The 27,819-nt window shown below is 44.4% G+C and overlaps 1 protein-coding gene across 2 annotated transcripts in view; it reads right to left on the bottom strand.

The window, feature by feature from the left end:
- The window catches only part of CACNA1S (calcium voltage-gated channel subunit alpha1 S), a 488,710-nt gene that overhangs the window by 325,821 nt on the left and 135,070 nt on the right, over positions 1-27,819 (bottom strand). For both annotated transcript variants that reach the window (XM_078644201.1, XM_078644202.1), the window contains exons 5-8: positions 15,586-15,738; positions 3,543-3,748; positions 2,742-2,845; positions 949-1,097 (exon numbers count right to left, since the gene is read on the bottom strand). In XM_078644201.1, the coding sequence (XP_078500327.1) occupies positions 949-1,097; positions 2,742-2,845; positions 3,543-3,748; positions 15,586-15,738 (612 nt within the window). The remainder of the gene's footprint in view (positions 1-948; positions 1,098-2,741; positions 2,846-3,542; positions 3,749-15,585; positions 15,739-27,819) is intronic.

Below are 27,819 nucleotides of genomic sequence, written 5' to 3'. Positions count from 1 at the left end.
TTATTTCTTTCATTTTCTTCCATGGTCGTCTGTCAAATCAACCCCACCCCCACCCGGCTCCACCGATCCACCGCTCTTACCTGCACGGGCCGCTGCTGATGTCGTGTTCATTCTTGCCTTGTCAGGATAACAAGCACTATCCCAGGATTTGCATAATATGCACAGTGTTTGTGAGTCATGTTGTAAATACACTATATATCTTTATATAATCCTGTGTGAAGTCTCTTTTGTGGTGTATTCATTGTGTTACTGGTTTGAGTGTGTTGAGCAAAAGCTTTACACATTGCCTCTGATGAAAAGCCTGACTGCTCTGCGTGAGGCTACCACAGGGTTGAGCACAGGTTATCCTTGGTGTGTAACTTACTTACCCTGCCTAGAGTGGTTGTTTTTGCCTGGCTTAGGTGCATACCTTAACCAACCAGAAACCCCATTTCTCACAGATTCCATTTCACATCTCTGAGAAACCCTGGACTCAAAAAGTAAAAACACATCTATGTATCCAAAACTTAAAATATCAGTGACCCCTATGGAAGCTTGTCCAGTGACATGCGCATGAAGCCATTTTCCTAAGCAAACGTCATGGCCAACAAAGTGATGATTTATATGTGTGTCAGTTCATCTCTAGCAGGGTCAGATGCACAAGATCCTACACTGCTGATGTTTCCTCCCCTCCTGCCAGTCTTCCCTGTGAATCCTTTTGAGTGCTGCAAATACTTGTTATCTAGATGTTGGTATGTGGGAGCTGGATGGAATAGACCAGGAGTAGACAGCTTTTGTTGTAGTTGAGGCCATGGTGCAAAATGGCTCATGGCCAGAACAGAACTATGGCGACTATGGTTCGAGAATAGAAGGCTGAGATGGTGGGAGTGGACGCTTGAAAGAGCATCATGTAAGCTGTAAAGGTATAAAGAATGGGACCCTGGATCCCTCAGGTAATAGAGAATGTACCTTCCCCTTTCTCCATATCAATGTCCATTACTTCTGCTTGCACAATCCAGTCCATGTACCCCTTTATGTCCTCATCCAGCTGCTGTTTCTCCCGCAGTTTCTGAAATGTGCCCCTTGACTTCGCCTTTTCTCTCTCCTTGGTGAACTCTCTGGAAAGTAAAGAAAAGATGCATGAATTAGATACATGCTAGCAGGACGTATCTTCATCAATTAAGAGGGTTATAAGCTGTAAAACAAAAAGTAGAGGTTGATGAGAGTGGTTACAAAGAATGGCTGAAATGTTTGTGATCATTAGCAAACACTGGTTCTTTGTGATTTAATAATCTTCATCTAAGAGCTGGCCTGGTTTGAAAGTGGATTTAATTGCATATTGGACTGGTCGTGAAGGAAACCAAAGTTATATGTTTTTCTTTATGCTTCTCACGACATGCTTTATAGTTTTAGCGCATAACGAGCTTCAAGCAGGCATGAGGAAAACAGGAGGCGACTGCCTAACAATGAAATCGTAGGTGATCGAGGTACTCCACAGCATAAACTGACCATGCTCTCATGGAGTGTCTGTTGCAGGGTCAACACTCTGCCACTGACAAATGGATTTCACCCCACTAAAAATCCCAATCAAAAGAAATATTGCTGCTTGGATTAGGAGATTGCAAGATAGTTCAATACTCCAGCACAGAGTAAACATATTTTTTGATCTCCTGGTTTTGAGGATGCGTGGCAGTAAAGATGCCTTTCATCTCTGGGAATGGAGGATGTAGAGTACTACCAGAGGGAGATAGAACCTTTCAGCTCTATAGTGAGATGCATTCTTGGAATTCTTACAGGGGTAAAGATCTTGTCATTTTTCACAACAACAAAGATATGGTCGTTCACATCTAGTCTTGGGTGGAGTCAGATGATCGGTGCAGGGGCACCAACTATTTCACATGAAGGACATAGGATGTACAGAAGACTGGCACGGTGATTGGGAGACTGTCATTCCTAGGTTTAGTTGACTGAGGGTTTTGGTACAAACATAGAGATTCTTTCAGTGCCAGGCAATATATGCGCAGGATAACAAATTGATGGATTCAGGTATTGGCATAAGGATGCAAAACATTCTCTCTAGACTGAAACCTCCTGGGTGCGTTGCCATTCTGTTTAACTGACTGGACCTTTTTCTCATGTTATCTCTTAGGGAAAAGGGTGTCAAAGAACTGACAGATAGATACTGTGTCTTTCCTATTGTGCAGTCAGACACATGAAAACATAGCATTTTAAAGCTAGGATAACATGGTTCAGAGTCTCACTCACAGACACCCAGGCTGACCCTTGCAGGGCTAGATGAACTATGGGAGTCATTGGACGATATAGAGCCCTTGATCGCTAGAGTTTGATGGTGGAATTCTTCCACAGGAATATAGAGCCCCGAATCTCTCAGCTCAACTATAGTAGGTTTTAACTTCTAGGACCTTGGTTCCTGGGTCTGACACTTGGACCAGGTGCCTTTCATCCCTAGATCATATGGGCTCAGTGAACTGACTTGGAATACAGGACCTTTCGCCTATAGATTCCAATGTCTCAAGGGACTGGCACAGTACAACAAGCATAGATTTAATGGGTAACTAGTTTGGCACAACTATACACGCTTTTAGGTCTTGAAAGGATTAGTGTAAGGTTCTAACACAAATATGGAAAACATTTTAGATGAATGATTTGAGGGTCTGACACCAATATGGCAAATATTTCACCCCTGGCTAGAATTACACAGCAGGCAGTTCACGTCAATAGGCCTACAAGGCAGCACTTACCCACTTAACACACCCAGAACCAGGTTCATCACAAAGAAGGAACCCAGTAGGATGAGGCTCACAAAAAATATCCAGGGCCACTCATTTCCGATGGCATCATTCACCTGAGAAAGAGATGGAAAAGACAGCTGTGAGCAGTGAGAGATGACCATATTTTGTGGCTTCTTTTGATGGATACTAAGAGGCTAAATTCTCTGCTTTTACAGAATAACAAGTAATGACTACGTGTCTTGCCCTAAAGTGAATAAGAGATGGAGACTATGGGCCTCTTTCAGAATAGTTTGTTTTGTTTTCTTTCACAACATTATACATTGACGTTACCTCTCAGCAAGTTCTTTATGGATAAGTTGCACAAAACCACTTTGCTCCTTCCAAACTTATGTAAAGAATCTCCACAATTTGTGCTGCCATAATAGGAAAGCTTATCTATTCCTACGTGTTTTACAATTATTTTCAAATTAAATGAAATGTGTAAGTTGTGGACAGCGGAAAGTGCCTATCGTCACCTGGCTCAACTTTGTAAAATTAAATTTAATTTATGATCCTACCCTGTGAGCTTTTCATTTTAATGGAGACAAAAGAGTCTACTGCCTTCTCCCGATTTTCCCGAGGTATGAATTCCTTCCCATTTTTCTTAGGTCAGCAGCACGTATGAACTGATTTCGAGTGTAATATGTTCCCTAATACCTGAGTCAACCACTGGGCGGCGCTTACCTTTCCTGCCTGGCTGCTACCAAAGGGGGGCAGCAAGTGGTACAAATAACCCCCTTCCCACTGAGGGAAGAAGCAATTGAAGCTTACCCAGTACAGCACATCAGTCCAGCTCTCCATTGTTATGCACTGGTAAACTGTCAGCATGGAAAAACCAAAGTTGTCAAACTTAGTGATGCCTTGGTTGGGGCCTACCCAACCGCCCCTGCACTCAGTGCCAGGTATGGTGCAGGGTCTGCCATGCCCTGTGGCGGCACAGGGAGACGGCTCCTCGTTCTCCACCGTTGCAATAATATCTGAAACAGACAGAAAAATAGGAATTACATCGAAGCGAACAACTAATGTATACTATCTAAAGAGTGTAATACTGAATAATTAAAGAGAGGGGACATCTCAGGAAAGAGCAATTGAGGAAATATTATATAATATAGAGTGACATCTAAGGCTAAGTAGTCTATGAAGAAAAGGACAGAGATGATCCAGAGCAGTTGGGGGAGGGATTCAATGCAGGGCCGGCTTTAGCACTTGTGGCGCCCTGTGCGACAATGTTTGTTGACGCCCCCCAATGATCACATCTACCACGGATTCCCTCTTTATCACCATTTAACAGTGCTCCTCAAGTCTTTAAAACCACTCTCTCTCAGTCTGATTTAGTTTTATAGCGCCGCGCCACTCATACCGGTGTAGGGTGTGAGAGCACTTTAAATCACACTCACATTGGCATAGAGACAATCATATGTGTGTAAATCAGTGTATGGGAAATGTTACATAAGACAGAGGACTACAAGGTGTAGTAGGAGTCACATGTCATCCACACTGGTAGGCAGTAAAGATTCCTTGGTCTGGAAAAGTACAAATACAGAATTTAAAACTAACACAGCATTGTTAGGGGTTTTCTTTAATGAAAATGGATTTCTTTTACCCAAATGAACCCTTTTTAGGTCTCGCTGAAGCCATCCCGTTAGGGATGCTTTGCGAGATTAAACTAAGGGCTTTCAAAAGTGCACCCAAAGTGCGGATCGGGTACAGTGCATGTGAGCACAACCACGCGCATTGTGCACAGCTTCAATTTGCCACCAGACACTTTGTGTGCGCGTGCTGCGCTCTGCCTCTGCTCCCACTTCAGCTCACCAGGCTGCACACCCCCTCACCCCTCGCCAATGTCCCTCCCACCCTTCCTTTGATCTCCGCTGCGAGTTCTCACAGGCTAATGGCCCTACCCCTCCCGCAACACAAGCGATGCGCATCGCTTGTGTTCTAATGTAGCAACTGCTTTGCTTTTGGCGTGTTTTTCTTAGTGCTTCCCAGTATTTGTTCTTCACTTGTCTTTTTCTCGTCGGTTTCTTCATCCAATACCCGAGCGTGGTGCATAATTAACTCGATTTGATGAGGAACAGCACATATATTTTCCTTCTCTGTGGTTTCTAAGTGGTTACTGATTTATTCCCTTCCTTCTCATATCTATTTTCTAAGACTTGAGGAACATGTAATTCTTTACAGAGGACGGAGAACACCGAACTTAGGGCCCTATTAGGATGGCGGACGGACCTGCGTTCGTCCGCCACCCCAGAGGTGCAGGGACCGTCCTTAGGGGCAGCGGCAGTCCCTCCGTGCAAATTAGGATGTGACCGCCACCCTGACGGTCACATCCTGTATGTTTAACATTGCGGCGGGTGCTGCTGAAAGCAGCACCCACTGCAATGTTAAAAATGCACGCAGTGCATTTGCATGCACAAAGCGGCAGGCACCGCGCGGTGCCTGCCGCTTCGTGCATGCAAATGTAGGGGGGTACCATAGGTACCCCCCATGTGCACCCCCACCCCCCCTTCACCCTGGGGGCCTGCAACGGGCCCCCAAAGAAAAGACCGTATGCCTCAATGCCGCCACGGAAAGGCATATCCCTAATTAAATCCTAATATTGCTGCCGGTGTCTGATAGACACCGCCACCATATTAGAGCTTTTCCGCCGCGGTCTCGCGGCGGAAAAGCGGCGGATGGTCTTGCCGTCCGCAGATGACCCCCCTGTCATCCTAATCTGGCGGGGGGTAATTTCTCTGCGCGCAGCGGTGAATCCGCATCCTCCGGGCTGGCGGTGGCTTCCGCCGGCCCGGAGGATGCGGATTCACCGCAATCGTAATCGGGCCCTAAGGGCCCTATTAGGATGGCGCACCCCAGAGGTGGAGGGACCATCCGCAGGGGCAGCGGCGGTCCCTCCGTGCAAATTAGGATGTGACCGCCACCCTGTCGGTCACATCCTGTATGTTTAACATTGCGGCGGGTGCTGCTCGAAGCAGCACCCGCCGCAATGTTAAAAATGCACGCCGTGCATTTGCATGCACAAAGCGGCAGGCACCGCGCGGTGCCTGCCGCTTCGTGCATGCAAATGCAGGGGGGTACCATAGGTACCCCCCCATGTGCACCCCCACCCACCCCTTCACCCTGGGGGCCTGCAACGGGCCCCCAAAGAAAAGACCGTATGCCTTTTTGTGGCGGCATTGCCGCCGCGGAAAGGCATATCCCTAATCAAATCCTAATATGGCTGGCGGTGTCTGATAGACACCGCCACCATATTAGAGCTTTTCCGCCGTGGTCTCGCGGCGGAAAAGCGGCGGACAGTCTTGCCGTCCGCAGATGACCCCCCTGCCATCCTAATCTGGCGGGGGGTCATTTCTCTGCACCAGCGGTGAATCCGCATCCTCCGGGCCGGCGGTGGCTTCCGCAATCATAATCGGGCCCTAAGTGACACGTCTACCGAGGGGAACTGATGGAATTTATACTAAGATAAAACATTTATTAACATTATCTGCCCTCATTATAGTTCACAATTACAAAGCTTCATGGCGAATAATGTCATGAAACGTGCTTTAGATATATGTCTACGAAGCTGTACCTCAAAAGTGCCCATGTGTTTATAAAAGATAAAAAACACCTTTTAATTAGTTATTGGTCGAACTCATTTGCAACCACCAAAGAAGACAAAAATATGAATCTGTATTTTATAAATAACATTCACCTATAATACCTAAAATGTTGCTTTCTACCTTGGTGCATGCCATTTGTATTTCGGCAAAAGGTACAATTCGTTTAAAAATAAATACTTAAATATATATGCTTGAAAAAGTCATTTTCTAACTATAACAATGAGAATCATACTCAAAATGACACCACTTAGGCATACAAATATATACACATATTTTTTTAATAGAACAAAGAGAAAAGGCTTGAGCAGTCCCTCTATTTAACTCACGCTCTTATTATTTAATGAATTGTCAGACGTCGGGTTTTAGCAATTTTTACATTCAAAGTATTGTATGTGTACTGCAGACCATTGTGTGGATTATGCGATATCAACATGTTTCAGAACAAATTATCGCATTTGAAACGGTTATCAATATTCATACTACGCATATAAATATAAGAGTATGTAAATTAGTATAATTTTCAATGAACACTTACTGAATAAAATAAAAAAAACACGGTGCACTTCCAAAACAGGTGAAAGGATTATGCATATATTTAAATATATTTTTTCCTATGAACTGAATTCACGAACGCGGAAAAAGTATAGTATCTTTGATTTTTTAATTGAATATTTAATTCGATACCTCAACAGCGATTTAGTCTGTTTGTGGGCAATTCTAACATCTCCAATCATGTTCCACTCACTTATACTGGAGCTTTTTATTTGCAAATGCTTTACATTCTCATGTTATTGAAGTCCCAGTGCGCTTTAGGGTAAAGGAAGTGTCTTACTTTAGTGAAAACTGCGCTACCTGCTGGGGGAACATTTTCATTTCAAAGGACCACCAGAGCCTAGAGAATGTTTGCTTTATTTCGACCATTTAGCACTCTTTTTGAACGTGCTATCTGTTCTGTATTTCTCTCAGAACTTTCCTGAATTTAACCATTATAAACGTGTTTTTGTTGTCGACATTCCTGAAGTATCATACACTCTTTCCCTTCTTGGTACTGACTCCAGGGCACCTGCCGCGCAGTGAATCTAAGCCGATTGCCGGATTTATCCCAGCTGCCAGCTTCTCTTCTGCTTCAGCAATGTTTCACAAAAATGCTTAGTTTGTTTACTGTCCTTTCTTTATTTTCTGCCTATGAACGCGCGCGGCAGCATTTGGAAGGTGCAGAAAGTGAATTATTTACCCAGAACCAGGATTTTAAATCTAAAGTGACAGAAAGGTGAGGGACTTGGGCGGGAAAAGAAGCGCTGGTGTGAATTGGTGTCATCCTATTTCACTGTAGCGCCTAACTTATAACTACCGCAACTCAAAGGCATGTCACTTGTTACATCCACTACCACCACCACGTCCACCACCAAGCCCACCACCACATCCACCACTACCACGTCCACCACCACCACGTCCACCAACATCATGTCCACCACCACCATGTCCACCACCACCATGTCCACCACCACCACATCCACCACCACCATGACCACCACCACCATGTCCACCACCAACACCACCACATCCACCACGTCCACCACCACCGCATCCACCACCACGTCCACAAACACCACGTCCACAACCACCACGTCCACAACCACCACCACCACCACGTCCACCACATCCACCATGTCCACCCCCACTATGTCCACCACCACTACGTCCACCACCACCTTCTTTTGTTTTTCTTTTCATTTGTGATTCTGGACAAATCCAGAATCACAGTAACTTGAACTGACGATGAGACTAAAACCAGTTTCCCCAGTTCTAATGTCATTAGTTCAGGCCATAACGCATCCTCTCTTATATTTTACTAGTAGAAACACATGGCGGTATAGTGATTGGATCTCCGAGGGAAAATAGCTTGCATTTCTAATGAACATTTCTATTCGTATATTCACTGCATCAAACAACAGGGGTGACCAAAAGGCAGGTTTTAGGAACACAATTTGTCTTACTTCAATTGCTGGCCCATGAGGTTAACTACTAATGTTGGCCCATAGGTGACAATCCAGTACAATGGGTGGCCAGTGGTTGTTATAGTATTAACACCACAGCTTTCCCTTCCATCATACCAAAGACTGATGCGGATTCTGACTTCACACTCTGTGTGGGCCGGTGGTGTAGAGTGCAGAAGAGTAAATTGGTGCAGGGCTGTATTGTATGGGCGTAGAGTGCACGTGCATGGAGTGAACAATTGTGTTGTGTGCTAGAAAAAATAATAACATTGCACAGCAGACCCCAGTAGCCAGCATGATTGTCACATAAATCCTCTCACTTTGCAGTCAGAAAAAGAGAAATAAACACCAAGCTCCCTGGAAGACAGAGCCTGAAAATTGAAACTGCATCTTTGAATGCACAGCAAATGTGACAAGATAAGAACAAGATTTAAAGGCCTGTTTACAGAAAGCGAGTTTGTGTTAAGAAGGTTTGGGCAACGGGAGGGACAAACTCGAGCTGGACAGCCTAATGCAAATAAAGCCTGCAAATTGAAAGCCAGAAAATGTGAGTCACAAAGCCAATGGTAAGCAATGGATGGAATGCATTCCTAGGTCAACTTTCTGAATGTCTCCAAGATGTGTTTAGCAAACCAAGAGCTGTCTGGTAGGCTGTGACAAAAATCTAGAGTTGCAATTTCCGAATCGTAATTCTAACCAAATTGCAGTCAGGAAATTGCAATTCCTGATGTAAATGTAAATGTAAATTTATACTTGTATAGCGCAATACTCACCCGCAAGGGTCTCAAGGCGCTTGTACGAATACCGCTGTGGAACCCATCCTGGCTTTCCCTGTGAGGTGTCCACTCCTGGGCACCCCCAAGGTGGAGGCCAGGCATCCTTAGCGTTGTGGGGGCCGTTGTGGAGATTAAGCAAGCTATTGCCCAGAGTTGCAGAGTGGGACTCCATGATTGGAATAGGCACCGAGGCGAGAATTATCAGGTCCGTGGAATTTTGAGCCCAAGACCCGCCGAGGCAGGGAATTGAACCCTGGTCCCGGGCTAGACCTCTGCATAAAGGTCTGCCGCTCTAACCATTGAGCCACACTTCTCCACTTACACTGTTTGAATAGCAATTACTAGGGTCGCAAATTGAATAACCTCATGAATATTAATGACATAGGTCATAGTGTGCGATCCAATAGGAAATGCAGCCATCACAAGGACCATCATGTCTGTGATTGCTTTTAAATTAAGTAACCTTTTTTAAATAATTTTTTTAAGCAGTCTGTTTTCCTTAAACGAAAATAGGATGAGCTTAAAAAACAGAAAATCAGTTTCATTTTTTTACGAGCAGGCAGTGGTCTGTGGGGGGCCCCTTCCCATTTGGAAATGGTTACCATGTCCTTTGAGGTGGCAGTAAAAATATGTTTTGCAGTTGTAATTTGGTCTCAAGACATTCATACATACCACTTTTAAATCCTGAATTGCTAAACACAAATCGTTATTCAGTAACATGTTACTGAATCACACATTGTGCTTTGTACATATGAAAAAGCATTTTGGCGGTCATAAACGCTGACCGCAAAAATGCTTTGTACATATGACCCTTAGTTTTGCATATTGACCTGTATTGAGAGACTAGACTACACTTGCTTCATGTCCTGTTATCACTTCTTAGTGAGGCTTCACAGGAGGGCCTTGTTCCCCCGGTTCCCAGTAACAAGGCTGCTTGTCACAGATATCTAATTTCTATGTGTTGGTTACACTCAGAAAATATCTCCATCAGAGGGCAAGTCTTGCAACCTACTCTGACATCTAATCTGTTTGTCATCTAGGTTCTTCATGTTATTCGAAAAGTCTCACTAATGAAAGCTAAGCTTCTTCCAGTGGCCTTATAACCGAAACATATCAAGGTTATTGCACAGGCTCTTTTGGGGCACATTGTTACTCTGTTGAAGACAGCCACCCCACCCCCACTATATCAAGTCCACTACATCAAGGGACAATATATCACTACCGCAACATGCTGGGACATTGCATTGTAAAAAGTAACTAATATGTTTGTGTTAATTACAAAATAGGGCAATTGTGGCTTAATTGCATCACTTTGAATAAAGGAGGGTTCTAGGTGTTTTTCTCTCACCTCCCATAAATGGCAAAGTCATTGACGGATTGGTAACATTAAAAACCTGTTCATAAAAGTTATTCTGAAACATTATTAGTAAAATACTATAATCACTGAAGTGATTTACAATGATACTATATATCTGCAAAACGTTTAAACTATCTCCATGAGGTAATGGCATTTAGATGACCTGGTAATGGCATTCAGGTGATTCTGGTAAATTAACAGGTGGCAAACACTTGATCTGCCCCTAATCATTGTTACCTCCTTGTCTCGGTCCTAACAACAGGTATAAGGGCAGGTGTGATTGGAACAATTTAATTGTTGAATCTGTATCTAAACTTCTGACTGAATTGGTTTGAAACTATTTTTTAATGAATATTTCTAAATACTGTTGATTACAATTGCTCAAACACTGCTACTGAAATCCGTGTATTGGTTTTTCAAAATACTGAGGGGGTTTAAAATAATTAGATTAAAAGATGAAAGCACGGCTGTAAACTCTGAAAAATGTGATCTAAAGGCGCCATTTTGTCCTCCCACCACATTGCCATTTCAGGCTGCCATTTTGATCATGCGTGTTCTACCTTATGTAGCCATGTGGGGGAGGTAATTCATCCTGGGTACTCCCATTGCTAAAGAAAGTTGGGGCAGACCCATCAGACTCTTCCAACTTACTTACTAATAAATCTTTAATCAGTGTATACACAAAACTATAAAAGTGCAAGATAAAAAGTACAGGTAGCTTTGTACCCTTTAATCACATAACTCAGTACCCACACCTAATGACTGGGGATAATAATTTGAGTGTAGTGACACAGGCTAAGTAAACCTAAAAATAGACCCTTCTAACTATAGGCCCATTTCCCTGCTTCCAGCGCTTTCTAAAACTCTGGGAAAAGAGGTAAATACTCAGCTTTTTGCAGTAGAATGACGTGTGACATTCTACACAGTTTGGTTTCAGGTCAGGCCTCGGGACTGAGGTGACTCTTCTGGAGATCACAGATTTCATCCTGAACCTTGACCAGGGCAATAAAGCACTAGTGGTATTATTAGATCTCTTGACACGTGTCTCGCCAGATTCTTTTGAATCATCTGAAGGCCATAGGAATGAGAGTTCTGGCATGGCACTGGTCAAGGTCCTTTTTGGCTGATAGATAACAAGCTGTCCGCCTGACTCCTTTCCTCTCTTTCTACTAGCAGTTGGTACATGGTGTTCCGCAAGGCTCAGCTCTGAGTCCATCATTGTTTAACATCTATGTGTCCCCACTGGCAGAAGTGGTGGAAACATGAGACTTCATTGTTGTTCCCTACACGCACAACATCCTTCAATCAGATAGATGACTCGGTCACCAAAAAATTCCAGGGTTGCCTCAATAGAGTAGCAGACTGGATGAACAAGAGTTGTCTCAAACTTAATGGGGAGAAATCTGAGATACTCTTCTTTGGAAACTCCATCCCCAAGGACTTATAAAAACTGGTGGCCTTCAGAACTTGGCAATCCTTGGCCCCTTTCGCAGTAGTAATGAACCTAGGGCCCTATAAAGCAAATGGCACACTTTCCCTGTTTGTGCCCGGCGCATTTTATAACAGGTGTGCCTGACACAAACAGGGAAACTGCGCCCAATTACATGGAATGGCTGCCCTAGAGCAGCTGCGAATGTGTACTGCCCTGGGGGCAGCGCATTCAGGGGAAATATGGAGCCCCTTTAAAGCAGCCGCTCCTTGTCTCACTGTGCAGGCGGCAACCCACCTGCACTTTTAAAGGTGATTCGGGATCCCCTTGCAGGCGGGTGCAGTGACTGACTACAATCAGGGGACACACTGATAGTGTACCACCTTTTAAGTGGTGCACTGTCAGTGCTCCTCCTGACAGCTTCTTTGCCTCTGCAGCTGCATCTATAATATGTGATGAGCACCGAGGCAACGGAATTACCTCATTTACCTGGAGCCATGCCCCCATGCAAATTAAGGAACGCCCTCTGAAGATAGCGCTTGCTCTTTATGTGAGCCAGAGCTATCTGTATCACAGAAGGGATTGCACAAGCGCCAGTGGCTCAAGCGGGTACAAACGCCCAGTGCACCCCGGGGCACTTCCATAATACAGGCTGTGGAAGTTAAGCTCGAACTAGACTTGTCCTTTGAAATACAGATTCAGGAAGTGGTAGGCACATGCTTCCTCATGATGACATCATTAACCCCTTCCATGCTCATGACGAGCTCAGCTCGTCATGCAGCACAGTGCTTGTGTGCTTATGACGAGCTGAGCTCGTCATGACCACACCCGTTTTTATTGCTGTCCAGCACAGCAGGGGAAACTCTCAAGCAGCGATGAAGCTAAGATCTTTCTTAAAATATCACATGAAGGACTCCAGGAAGACCATTGTACACGCTCTGGTTACATTCAGGTTGGATTATTCGAGTGCTCTTTACCTGGGGGCTCCAGCTACATTGACCAACAGATCAGAGGGTTCAGAATGTTGCAGCGAGGCTCATTGTCAATCTGCCATGCAGACACTCACTGAGCCAACATTGAGGAACCTACACTGGCTATCAGTCGAGAAGAGAATTCTTTATAAGTCCCCGCTTATTACCTCCATGAACGTTTTGAGGGATACACCCCCACATGCACTGCGCTCAACCACTTTAGGACTTCTACAAATTCCCAAGATCAGCCGGGTTTGGAAGGTTGGTCAATTCTTCACCTTCCTGGCGGGCGGGGCTTGGAGCACCATGCTGCCTTCCCAAAGACAGGCTCCCACTGTGGACATATTTAAGGAAACACATATTTAAAATTTTTAAGCCACTTGCTATCTTCACAGCTCACAGTGCCGGGACCCTCCTAAGGAAGCAGCTGTAGCGCTATGCAAACCTGTTTTATTCATTCATTCACACACTATACCTCAAGGAGGTGTACTGGTATATTCTAAACATGTTTGCTTGCAGATCACTTCCTCTATCAATTTGTCGATCTGCTGTTTGATCTGGCTTTAGCTCCAGGAATCGTCAGAATAGTACCTGCATGAGCCGGGCAGCAGAATTTATCCTTTACTTAGACGACTGGCTGATATATTTTTTTTTATTTAAGAGTTTTTAAAAAGCGCAAACTAGACCCAAAGATTTCAGGTATCAGAGCGCTTTACATGAACACCAGTTTAGTTATAGATGGGCACATTCATTTTTGTTAGGCACAGGGAGATTAAGTAATTTGCCTTGAATCACAGGATGTTGAGCATCGTTGCCGAGACTCAAACCCAGTTATCCAGTTTTGAGGTCGACCACTCTAGCAGTAAGGCTACATCCTCTTCCCTATATCTGCTTCTTCTTTTTTAACAGGCAGACAAGGATACTCAGCAGGTATAAGAAATTCTTAAACATGTCCTCCCGTTGAATCAAGAGAAGTCATTTTGGGGTCTATTTCAAGATCTGCAGCCTATTGAGGGGAACGTCAGAACAAACCCAGGCAGAATGACATTACTAGTGAAGGGAGCTCTTTTACAGCAGTCTCTTCTATCTCAAATAATGGTGTCAGCAAATGTGTCACAGAAACAGCGGTTTCTCCTCCAAGGTCGTTTGGCGGCAACAACTGCCGTGGGTCAGGCTGCATCTAAAGCTTCTTCTATTCCATGTGTGAAGTCTACAGCTTGCAGTCTCCAGTAGTAGGAAATTACAGATGTTTACATCCGATCATTGACAGACTAAAGAAGGAACTTCATTGGTGGTTGAATGTGGAAACCCTACCATAAGGTTTCCTGTTGGCTACCCCTCCCTGTTGTCAATAAGTTGGGATGGAGGGCAGTGATTATAGGAGGTACAGGAATATTGGAACCAAGAGGAATCCTGTCAATTATCAAACTGTAGGTGAAGAACCACAATCAACAGAGCTTTTCTCTATTTAGATCACCTGCTGATCACCAACTACAGAGGAACAAGCAAGGATAGATGCATTCCTCATCACATAATAGTGTCAATTGTAGGGGTCCTATTTGGAAAACCTGACAGTGGTTTATCTTGCAGGGATGGAGAATATGCATGCAGGTAGGTTTAGCAGAATTTACGCTTCCTCAGTCCGTTTTCATCTGCAGCCCAATGTGTTTCAGCAGAGAGGTGGAGCTTTACAAACAATGTACTGGCAAGAGACACCTGTGCACTGGGAGACGCTGTTCTAGTGTAAGAGACTGGCCCATACAGAGGGATTAAAAGGCCATGAAAGAAACAATCTTGATGGTAAACACTAAGATATGTCTTGGTATCTGAATGTCTTCCTGCAAGCATCATCCTGCTTACTGAAAGAAAGTGACTTTGATGAGTGACACTAATCTGTGCCTTGTTAGTAGCTGATCTTGGTTTGCCCTCATGTTTAACCTTGAGTAGAAGAACCTCGTGTATGACACTCACCTGTGTCCTTGTAGGAGCAGATATTGAACTCACTTGTGCTCTAGAAAATGCAGGTATTTGTGAAGGTCCTACATGTGCACTAAAAGAAACCTATCTTGCTGCAAGGAGCTCCCCTGTGACCTGGAGGTGGAAGGCTTTAGTGTCTGAAATGAAATGAAATGAAATGAATGAAATGAAATGTCAACTTATAAAGCGCGGTTGTTGCCCTGGGGCGTCCAAGCGCTAACAAACCTGTTGCCTGTAAGGTGCAGATTTTGTGAGAGTGTCAGGTAAGTCCTGGAAGAAGACTACCTTGACATGTGACACTCACCAGTGCTGAGGCCGAAGCTTAGCATAGTGAGTCAATTGTACTTTTTAAAAGTAATACTGTACATTGAACATCTTTGCCCTAGGAGTATCAGTGCCCTGGCTGTCAAAGGCCTTGGTCGGCGACTCTTATCTGTGCCCTGGTAGAAGCAGGTCTTGGTGTTTCGAACGTACCAGGTTGAGAGTAATAATGTACATTGAACTTCTTTTCTTTGAATTAACACTCCGAAGTGCCCTAGCGATGGAAGTCCTTGGTCTGCGACACTTATTTCTGCTATAGTAGAAGCAGGCCTTGGTGAATGGAATGTACCAGTTTGATAGCAAAAATATAAGTTAAACCTCTTTCCCATGTAGCACCACTTCAATATGCCCAGGAAATTGACGGTCCTCGTGTCCAATACATACCTGTACCTACGTAGTAACAAGTTTTGTGCATCTTCCCAATGAACAGCTCGAGACCCACAATGGCGTAGATGATGATCATAAAAAGGACCAACACACCGATATGTAGTAGAGGAAGCATGGCCTGGATGATGGAGTTTAGGACCACCTGGAGACCTGCAAAGCAAGTTACACATCAATGATATGTTGCCAGTGCACAAAATCATGCCGGCTGCAGACTTCATAAAAGCGCTATACAGTACTTCTGCCCATCCTACCTGGATCCCACAATGCGTCACCTGTGGATCTTATGCTAGCCCGTACGTCACCTTGCCCTCAACACGTCTGGAGCCCCTCCATGCCACTTGCAAGCATTATATAGGTCACCTGCACATCCCTCCCTGCACAGCCAGGAGCCCTAGAAATAGGAGCTTCCGGCCCGGAGGTGGGGATTCTGGCCGGTGGTGGAGATTTAGCCATTATTCAAGAACAAGGGTCCTTAGCTTTTTAGATAAAACAAAAAATTAATGAAATATAGGCCATAATTGGAAACTATATTTTGTCACTGTCCAGCCGGACAGGACGTTTTATTTTTCAACAATGTAAGTCTTGTGGTTCAAATAATAACAAGGCACAATCCTGTACCACGAAAGAAAAGAACACAAAGAGCAAAGAAGAATTTCCAGAGTGTTGGAAAACAGGCAAAAGAAAGAGCAAATGTTGGCCACTTTTCAAATCAGTGTTATATTCAAGGTATGCCAAGCAACTGCCAAAACACAACAGGTTTTAACACAATGGTTTAGGTTGTGAAGGCAATCTACAAAGTCGACGTTTCGATCCCTAGTGCTCAATTAATTGGGACCATCATCAGGACTGACAAGTTTACAGTATTTGCCTGTCAGGATAAAATATTTACAATTTTTGACCGCCTGTAGAAATAAAAGGAGGAAAAAGCGAGAAGAAAACTGTTTTAGAAAATAAAACATTTTGACATTAAGAGAGTGTTCATCAGACCTGAAGATTGTTGGATCATCTGAGGTAACAAACTCATGTACTCGGATTCGACTTATTAGTGCTTACACATGTGATACACTCGTGGGGGGTTTTTGTTTGAAGTAAACCGACGTGGTAGTGACTTGTGAATAGCTTCATGTATTATTATAAAACAATGCCTTATTGAGAATGTTCTGGTCGTAAAAAATAAACATTGACGCGAGCAGTTATTATGAAAAACTATCCGTGTCTAACACATGCAGTCGGCACCCGTTGTGGGGTGATCGGAGGGGCGGGCAGTGTGGATGGACTGAGCTTACCCTGAGTCGGCGGGGAATAGCGACCCTGTAAGTGAAGATGGGGGGAGGATGCGGGTCGTCCACCTGGAATAAAGCGGGGATTTTTAGCATGAATTGCTGCTAAGGGCGGGGCTGTGTGAAGCTCAGGCTCAGGGGCGCGAATTACCTTGAAGGACTCGTGCAGTCCGTGCTCCGCGTAGGGTAGCCTTGGACTCCTTGGGTTAGTAACGTTCCCTGTAGGGAAACGAATTGTGATCAGGAGTTTGTTCTGCCAACAGTTCCGCACAATGAAGGTTATGTACACCGGGAACTCTCGGAATGTGGGTGTGGGCGCTTTCTTACCTTGAGGCGTGGTTTTCTCACTATGTCTCGATCGGCATAGTGGAGGCGAGTGGAAGACTATGTCCGGTACACCGCTGGATGCTCAATGGAAGCCATTGCACTAAAGTAGGCGTGCAAGGCATCAGTGGGGAGACGGCATCAATGGGCGCCATCTTGGAGTGGGAGTGGATGGCAGGAGTTAGGCGCCATGTTGGGTGGGTCAATTGGGCATCCCTGTGCTACGAGGGTGGACAGGGGGAAGGAGCGCCATCTTGGAGAAGGGATCCCGTGGGCCAAGTATGAGCTCCATATCGGGGGGTCAGGGGAATGAGTGACATTTGTGCAAATAACGATATTTACAATGGTGAAAAGGTGCTTACTTATTGTGCACGTGCCAATATATTTGGTGACATTCTTTAAAACTTCTCATTTTGTTTGACCAATACATAATTTGTTAGAGCGATAAAGCATTCATTGTCTATATAGTTCAGACGGCAAATTCAGAAAAGGGCAGCAATTAGTAAAGTCATTCAGAGGAGACTTGTCCAATCCTCTAGCCGATTTAGGCCATTACGAATGGTATCAAATTGGATCATTGTTCTTAATTCTTCCTTATTCAGTAGCTGACACAGATTACCACCTCTTGGGGGAAGTTTCACGACTTTAAAGATGGACCATTTGATGTCATTTTCAGTGTGTCCCACCGCATTGTAGTGGTCCACCAGGGGGGCGTTTGCAGTCCTGCATCTAATGCGGCTCCTGTGTTGGCAGATTCTGGTCTTTACTTTCTGCGTCGTTTGTCCCACGTAGAGTTTGGGACAGGGGCATTCAATAACATAAATCACATTTGATGTGTTACAATTTGAAAAAGATCGTCTTTCAAATGTGATGTGCTGGTGAGTGAATTTTGTGCCCTCCACCGTGAAGTCGCAAACATTACACCTTCCACATTTGGCATGTCCTATAATGGGTGGCAAGCCCCAAGCTGTTTCAAGTGTATTTCCTTGTGTAGTGCCTGGGAGGGCTGCCCTCACCAGATGATCTTTCAGATTTTTATTTTTCCGAAATGCGAAGAGGGGTGTATCAATTTTGACATTTATAGTAGGCCAATGCTTCAGAATCGATTTTCGGATTTTGTTCGATATTGGAGAGAAGGTGGTAACACACGCTACTCTCTCTTTCTGGGTCTTTTCTTTTGGGGATAACAACACTTCCCGCGGGCAGTACCATGCACGTTTGGAAGCTTGTTTCACTATTCGTTTTGGGTAGCCTCTTTCCTTGAGTTTACTGGACAGTACCTCTGCTTCTCTGAAGTAGTCTCTTTTATCAGAGCAGTTGCGTCTAATCCTCAGAAATTGCGAGTATGGCAGTGAATCTCTGAGGGCCCTGGGATGATTGCTTTTATAGTTCAGAAGAGTATTACGCTCTGTCGGTTTACGAAATAGCTTTGTGAGAAGCTCACCTTCCGCATGGTAAATGGTGAGGTCTAAGAATGCTATTGATGACTTGTCATGGGTAAGGGAAAAGGTAAGACCAAGGCAGTTATTATTGAGCCAGTGGAGAAACTGTAGTAGTGTTTCAGAAGTCTGAGTCCAGATCATAAAAATGTCGTCTATATAGCGACGCCAAAGTTTGATGCCAGGATGGAACGGGTTGCCTGGCATCAGGATTGAGCCCGTTTCTAACTGGTCCATGAATAATATGGCCAGATTGGGGGCAAAAATAGCCCCCATAGATGTCCCCTTGATCTGCTGATAGTAGGTGTTGTCAAAGCAGAAAAAGTTTTTTGTCAAACAGAGCTCAAGGAGTTGGAGAATGAATAATGAGGGTACCCTATGTGGACGTGGCCGTGTGTCTAAGATTTTTTGAATGACTAGCAAGGCAGCAGTTTGAGGGATGTTAGTATATAACGATTCTACATCTAATGTGCAGAGTGTTTCATACTGGGGGTCAAAGTCCAAATGCTCAACAAGATTGATCATAGACATGCTGTCTCTGATGTAGCAAGTTGTTGAGGGCACAAAACTTTTAATAAAAAAGTCAACATAGGCTCCTAGTGGTTCTAACACGGAACCACATGCGGATACAATTGGGCGTCCGGGTGGTTTAGTGAGGTTTTTATGTATCTTGGGCAAAGTATATATTACAGGGACACGTGGGGATTTAATGTTAAGAAAATTATATTCTTTCTTACTTAAATATCCCTCTGCACAGGCTTGGGACGTTAGTTCCTTAATGGTCTCCTGTATTCGACTGGTAGGATTGCCAGGGAGCCTTTGGTAGTGCTCAGTATTGTTTAGTTGACGCAAGATTTCATCTTTATAGGCCTCAATTTCCTGAATTACAATACCTCCACCCTTATCTGCACTTTTGATAATTATGTTATTGTTGCCTTTTAGGGTATTGATAGCATTCTTTTCTGGGAGCGATATGTTATAAGGGATGAATAGTTTCTGATTTTGAATCTGTGACAGGTCATTTAGAACTAGTTTTTCAAAAGTCACAATTTCCGCCGGTACCATAGAGGATGTGGGCGAAAAAGTAGAAGGAGGTCTAAAAGGTGTGTACGAATCTTGTGTGGGGCTGGGGTGTAGTTGAAAGAAGGCTTTCAGACGTATTGTTCTGAAGAATCTCAACAGTTCCGTCTGCAGCTCCATGAAATCGGGGCGGGTGGTGGGCACAAAGGAGAGACCTTTTTTAAGGAGTTCCATTTCAGTGTTGCAGAGAACATGTTTAGAGAGATTAAATATGGGAATAATCTCATTGGGTGGGCCGGTTACCATTGGTAGAAATTGTTCCTGGTTTTCCGTTCTCCAGGAGGGTTGTGCCATCTTTTCTTTGCTCTCCCTCGCTGCGGGGTGTTTGGCTGGCCTCTGGATAAAAAATGTTGCTGTCCCCCACCACGTCTGTTTCCAGTGGTAGGCCCCTCACCTGCGTCTGAGCTTTCTGACGATTCAGCAGATGTATCCGAAAAACCTACAAGGTTTTGCCTACGGTTGTAGCGTCCCCAAGGTTTATCTCCACGGGGGTTGGAGTAGGCTCTATTAGTATAGAAATCTTTTTGGAGATAGGGGTAGGTGTTTTCTGTATTGTAGGATTTGATGTCTTTCTTCACTTTGTTTGCCTTTTTGGTTTGTTCTATCCTATGAAAATCAGCTATAGTTTTCTCTAGCTGTTCCAGAAGTTTAGATACTTCCGTGGTAGAGTTTGCCTCCCCCAGTTGTTTCTCTAGATCGGCGATCTCTGCCTCAAGGGAGATTAATGTCTCTGTTGCTATATCAATCCCTAAACATAACCAATGCCGGGAGCATGTTGTCCCAATATAACTGAAGTTGTTTATGTATTTGTATTTGGGATTGTCTGTGAAGATACCAGGGATATTGCGAATTTGGAGGCCTAGGGGAATTACGTTTGCTTTTAAATAATCAGTTAACATCAAAATCATCAACTGATACACCCCTCTTCGCATTTCGGAAAAATAAAAATCTGAAAGATCATCTGGTGAGGGCAGCCCTCCCAGGCACTACACAAGGAAATACACTTGAAACAGCTTGGGGCTTGCCACCCATTATAGGACATGCCAAATGTGGAAGGTGTAATGTTTGCGACTTCACGGTGGAGGGCACAAAATTCATTCACCAGCACATCACATTTGAAAGACGATCTTTTTCAAATTGTAACACATCAAATGTGATTTATGTTATTGAATGCCCCTGTCCCAAACTCTACGTGGGACAAACGACGCAGAAAGTAAAGACCAGAATCTGCCAACACAGGAGCCGCATTAGATGCAGGACTGCAAACGCCCCCCTGGTGGACCACTACAATGCGGTGGGACACACTGAAAATGACATCAAATGGTCCATCCTTAAAGTCGTGAAACTTCCCCCAAGAGGTGGTAATCTGTGTCAGCTACTGAATAAGGAAGAATTAAGAACAATGATCCAATTTGATACCATTCGTAATGGCCTAAATCGGCTAGAGGATTGGACAAGTCTCCTCTGAATGACTTTACTAATTGCTGCCCTTTTCTGAATTTGCCGTCTGAACTATATAGACAATGAATGCTTTATCGCTCTAACAAATTATGTATTGGTCAAACAAAATGAGAAGTTTTAAAGAATGTCACCAAATATATTGGCACGTGCACAATAAGTAAGCACCTTTTCACCATTGTAAATATCGTTATTTGCACAAATGTCACTCATTCCCCTGACCCCCCGATATGGAGCTCATACTTGGCCCACGGGATCCCTTCTCCAAGATGGCGCTCCTTCCCCCTGTCCACCCTCGTAGCACAGGGATGCCCAATTGACCCACCCAACATGGCGCCTAACTCCTGCCATCCACTCCCACTCCAAGATGGCGCCCATTGATGCCGTCTCCCCACTGACGCCTTGCACGCCTACTTTAGTGCAATGGCTTCCATTGAGCATCCAGCGGTGTACCGGACATAGTCTTCCACTCGCCTCCACTATGCCGATCGAGACATAGTGAGAAAACCACGCCTCAAGGTAAGAAAGCGCCCACACCCGCATTCCGAGAGTTCCCGGTGTACATAACCTTCATTGTGCGGAACTGTTGGCAGAACAAACTCCTGATCACAATTCGTTTCCCTACAGGGAACGTTACTAACCCAAGGAGTCCAAGGCTACCCTACGCGTAGCACGGACTGCACGAGTCCTTCAAGGTAATTCGCGCCCCTGAGCCTGAGCTCCACACAGCCCCGCCCTTAGCAGCAATTCATGCTAAAAATCCCCGCTTTATTCCAGGTGGACGACCCGCATCCTCCCCCCATCTTCACTTACAGGGTCGCTATTCCCCGCCGACTCAGGGTAAGCTCAGTCCATCCACACTGCCCGCCCCTCCGATCACCCCACAACGGGTGCCGACTGCATGTGTTAGACACGGATAGTTTTTCATAATAACTGCTCGCGTCAATGTTTATTTTTTACGACCAGAACATTCTCAATAAGGCATTGTTTTATAATAATACATGAAGCTATTCACAAGTCACTACCACGTCGGTTTACTTCAAACAAAAACCCCCCACGAGTGTATCACATGTGTAAGCACTAATAAGTCGAATCCGAGTACATGAGTTTGTTACCTCAGATGATCCAACAATCTTCAGGTCTAATGAACACTCTCTTAATGTCAAAATGTTTTATTTTCTAAAACAGTTTTCTTCTCGCTTTTTCCTCCTTTTATTTCTACAGGCGGTCAAAAATTGTAAATATTTTATCCTGACAGGCAAATACTGTAAACTTGTCAGTCCTGATGATGGTCCCAATTAATTGAGCACTAGGGATCGAAATGTCGACTTTGTAGATTGCCTTCCAACCTAAACCATTGTGTTAAAACCTGTTGTGTTTTGGCAGTTGCTTGGCATACCTTGAATATAACACTGATTTGAAAAGTGGCCAACATTTGCTCTTTCTTTTGCCTGTTTTCCAACACTCTGGAAATTCTTCTTTGCTCTTTGTGTTCTTTTCTTTCGTGGTACAGGATTGTGCCTTGTTATTATTTGAACCACAAGACTTACATTGTTGAAAAATAAAACTTCCTGTCCGGCTGGACAGTGACAAAATATAGTTTCCAATTATGGCCTATATTTCATTAATTTTTTGTTTTATCTAAAAAGCTAAGGACCCTTGTTCTTGAATAATAGTATTTACCCACGGTCCGCAGCTAACTTGTTGGGTTACCTTGTTACAAAAAAAGGAGATTTAGCCATGGCCGAAATCTCCACCTCCGGTCTGGAAGCTCCGCCTCCAAGCCGGAAGCTCTGCCTCCGGGCCGGAAGCGCCGCCTCCATGCCGGAATCTCCGGACGTAAAGTTAGTAGTCGTAAATCCATTCTGTGAATACCAAAAGTAGTAAGTGCATTCTGTGAATACCAAAAGTAGTAAGTGCATTCTGCGAATACCAAAAGTAGTAAGTTTAGGATTTTGTCTTCAGTTAATTCTGTGAATCGGGCCCCACATCTCCTTTTAGGACTAGGCTATTTTAGCTGTGTAATAAATATTGTGTTTTACATTCTAATCTACTACCCAGGCCCGGACTGGCAAGGCCGGGCACCGGGCAATCCCCCGGTCGGCTGCCAGGGGTGGGGGCCGGTTTTTGGTCCGGGGGCCGGTTTTTGGTCTGGGGGCCGGTTTTGGACACAAGGTAATACATAACAGGGTGGGGCGTTTTTTGTACTGTGCTCAGTACATACGAGTCATTGCTGCGCTGGCTGCAGCAATGAGCATTCATTATTAGAGCGGCATGTCTATTAAATGAATGTTTGCTGCAGCCAGCGAAGCAATGACTAGTATGTACTGAGCGCAGTACAAAGCCTGCGGGCCAGCCGGCACGGCATTCACGTGACGTGGTGGAGTCACGTGAATGCAACTACAGTGTGCGCGCCACTTCACTAACAGAGCAGTTAGCCGTCAGGTCCAGTGCAGGCCCTGTGTCTGCTAAAGAGCCGAGCTTGCAGAGTCATGCAGCCTGCTTCGGTAGGCTGTCCAGTGGGTTGAGATCAGGAAACACGAGTATTACAGCATGTCTCAGCTGCAGTAAATATGACCTCCGACCTCACCAATTCAATTGCCGAGGGAGGGAGTGAGTGAGTTGCGCGGCAACAGTTGGTAAGTCAAGGTCACAGAGTTTGTGGGTGTAATATCTGACCTGATCATCTCTTATGAAGCCCCAAAACTCTTCAGTCTCATACTGATTACCAGTCATTGCCCCCTGCTTGGTCGAAGAAGGTTGTCACATAGCACTAGCTACTCTCACCGGGTCTATATTGATATATGGGATTGCACTGTATTTTTGCCCAGTGAAAAGAATACTTGAGCACTTCCAAGGCATTCACACGATACAATCCGACTGATAATGGGCTATCCCAGAGTTATTTGTTTATTTCCCTTTCTGGAAAAAATCACTGTCTCGATATTAGAGCCAGTGTCGTTTAAGGTTTATCTGGGGTATCTATAGAAATACCCAGTCTGGTATTTGAGCAATTGCGCTCATCTGATTCTCGGCTGTTTTAATAACGCAATCTTCAGCTGCAGAATTTTTAAGCTATCATACTTTGCAGAATTCCGTTCTGGTTTCCGGTACGAGTAAGACAAAGCTACCCTCCTTTTACAGAACTGTGAAAAGTGTGTTATGTTTTTGCCTTGCCCACACTTCCTGAGACTTCAGTCTCTTTGCTTTACATCCGTTATTTATTGTTCCCCACAGCGCTGTGGAGCCCTTTTGAATATGTGCACACTACAAAGGGAAGTTGAATTAAATAGGATAACACTTGTAAGATTTGCTTTAATATTTAGGAGACCGTGTAAAGAATGTGTGATAATAAAGGATGTTTCTTAGGAGATCTGCATGACGTTTGGTCACGAAGCAGGTAACAAGGGCACATACAAGCTGTGGGGCAGCACGAGAGGGCTTAGGCAGTGTGCACGGTATGTGTATTAGGAAGCAGCTACACAATGACATGCAAAGACAGCGGGCATCAGTGTGACGTCATTATAAAAGAGCTAGATTTGAGGATGACTCCGAATCGTGACAACATATTTAATGTGTGGCGGTAACACGGGAGGTCTAAGGTGAGATCTGTGTGATAAGGGGTTAGAATACAGCAGGGGCACACATAGAAAGTGTGTTAACACTAGTGGCCTCTGAGGAGAGGTGAACGCTATGCGGTTATGAAGGTGTCATCGAATTATGGATTTACATAAGAAAAAGCTGACGTCAAATACAGAGGTTGTGTAGCAAGGGAGGTCTCACAGTTGATTACATTATCTGAGTGGAGTGGAGGGTGAGAGATTTCTTGGTGGATGGGTGAGATCGTTCAGTTTGCTGGAGGAGACCTCTGAGGAGATGTTTCACAGAATAATTCTTACAAATGGGTGCCAACATTTGAATATGAAACATAGGATTAGACTAAGCCACTGTACTTTTTCACTATGATAACAAACAGGCTTCCTTGCCTGCTAAAACATCACCAGTTTGCATTTCTGCCATTTTTTTATTGCCAAGGCATATTATATGTTCATTTACTCTCCATATGGCAGCCCCGTGATTGGCTGCTGCCTGCAGCCAGTGGGGTTCCAGTCCGGTCATTACGTGTTAAATTCACTCAGAAGTTCTGCATTGGCATGGCAGCATGCGTAGCTGCTTGTAGAGGCCCAGGCTGTTACAAGCGTGTGTGTTTATATCCTGGCCACCTTAAGTAGGCGTTCATTTCTCAAAAGTATATGGGGGTAATTTTAACAGGTTCTGACAGTTTTGGCTCTGTTGTATGGGAGATTATTGCACCGGCCTCAGCCTATGAGGATAATGGAGAATGGTGCTCAGCCTGTCCGCCTGTGAGTCCGCTCACTGACTCTGTGACAGGCAGCTGAGATACCTGGATCCCTGTGTAACTTGTCTTGTTCATGTTGGAGCCTCACACATCTTTCCTGTTGGGCTGGGGGTCCCACGTCACATGGCCCTAGAGTTATGATGTTCTCCTGATTGATTGCTGACAGGTAGGGAGCCATAGGCTGGCAATGATTTCTGGTGCTTTGCTGCATTTTTCAGATTTTCCTCGGTGTTTCTTGTTGCTCAAATGGGTGTAATTTCAGATATTTATTTGTTTCCCCGGTCATCATTGCTTCATTTTGCTTGTGAGAAAGTGTCACTCATAGTCATTGAAATGTCACTCATAATTACACTGAAATTATGAAAATGTCACGTATAGCAATTTGAAACCTTGGCAGCTATGCAGTATTGGGCACAGGACTGCCTCGGCCGGGGGTGACTTCAGGTCTGGTTGTAAGTAATGACTGTGACAGCCGTGCCGCAGGCGGGAATTTTAATGCAGCCCAGCAGGATTCATTGTCGTAGGCAACAGTGAACGAGATCCTTAACTGTTTCCTGAGCCTGCTGGCGGCAGCGCCGGGGCAGGCAAGTCTGCGTGGAGCAGAGCCGGCACGCTAGCAGCGTGACAATGCATTTCAGTGCGGTGATGCGGAACACCACACTGAAATGCGTTATTGTCACGTCTGATGCGTGATACTTGGCACGCCTGGATCTGACTGCCTCTGGTGCGTGCTGCAGGACTCGTAGCGGCACCAGTGTGTAAAATGAAAATCCAGGGTTAAATGGAATTCCAGTGACATGGACTCATCCTTCTTAAGCGCTTAAAAAGCAATGTTTTAACGAGCTTTTGAAGAAAGCGATTGCAGCCCTCTATGTTAGATTCATCGTTTAACAGTCACAGGAAATAACGCTCCATTTTGTTAAAATCATAAATGTTATGTTAATGAAACAGGTACCAAATTTACTAACACACAGAAGATTACTGTGTCCTAAAATGCCAGCTACAATTTGAACTACTGCCATCAGAAAAACACCGAAACCCTTAATCCAACACTAGCCCGTGTTTATGTGTGCTTGAAAGATAAAAGGAAAGTATTTCGCCTGAGCCAGATCCTGCTGTCCCCTAGATTAGATCTTTGTTCTGTGTTTTGGGGCTGCTGCCTCTGTGAGAATAACACTAGTTTCATAGTTGTAGAAATTATCTGTGCTCAGACCGGCTATCACAGCTCTGTTTAGTAAATTTCTAACTCCGCAGGAGTCGGTTGGGTCCTGCAGGCAGATGCTTGTTGGTCTGTTGGTAAACATACCCAGGGCGCGATTTATTCAATGAAATTGAGTGCTTATGCATTGTCGGCAATGAAGTTCTTCTAACCCCATTATCTTCACCGGCTTTACAGCGTCCTCTAGTGCAACAATTTAAGTGCACACATTACAAGGGTGTAGCCAGGATTCCTTTTTAAAATAATTTTCATTTATGTTGAATTACCTTTTAACGTTCTGTCTGTTACAGCTTCCAACTGCTTGTAATAAATTAAATCTTGATTTTCTTTGCACAGACTAATGGGCTTATTATTATGAACCACTATTATGTACATCAGAAAAAGGCAAGAGAAGTGCATAAAAGCAATACTCACAGAGGTGAAAATACAGTTTAATGCTTTACTGTTAGGTGGTTGAATTTCTTGCCGCTCAGATTATAAAGACCTGGTTCAGAATTGATACACTACCTGGGTACTTCAAATGTCCAGGCTTTGGCTAACATTTCTTGAGGAAATTTATAGTGATAGAAACATGTTCAACTATAAGCACAGGCCTGATCTCTGTTTGCTGTTGGTTCTGTTTTATAGCTCCCCTGATTGCTGGGATTGGTTGGATGCTGATATGAGCCTTGGCTCTCTGTTGGATGAGCAGTCCTGGAAGCTAGTGAGGTAGCACAGCAGGTTAGGTGCTCGCAACAGAGATCTGTGTTTAACCCGTAGGTCCCAGTCTCAAATCCTGGCAGTTCCAACTAATCTTGCTGTTGTTTCAAAGTCGATATATTTAGTATCACAATAGGCATCTACATATTACCTGCCTCACTGTAAACAAATCAGACTGAGCATACAACTCATTTATCATTATAGCACGGGCATAGAGTAAAAAGGGTGCAAAGTTTATGCTGCTGTTGTGCACCATTCAACAATAGTGAAGTCATTATTATTTTGTTTTTTACAGTAAGCATTTACTTTTTAAACAGGTGGCTCTGCTGAAGGTTTTTAGGTGATCTGAAATTTGAAGGGTTGATAGGCACA

This window comes from Lissotriton helveticus, chromosome 5_1 (genome assembly GCF_964261635.1).
Source record: "Lissotriton helveticus chromosome 5_1, aLisHel1.1, whole genome shotgun sequence".
In the NCBI taxonomy this organism is placed as follows: Eukaryota; Metazoa; Chordata; class Amphibia; order Caudata; family Salamandridae; genus Lissotriton; species Lissotriton helveticus.
Note: the sequence above shows the minus strand (reverse complement) of the source record. Positions and strands in the feature narration are given on the sequence as shown.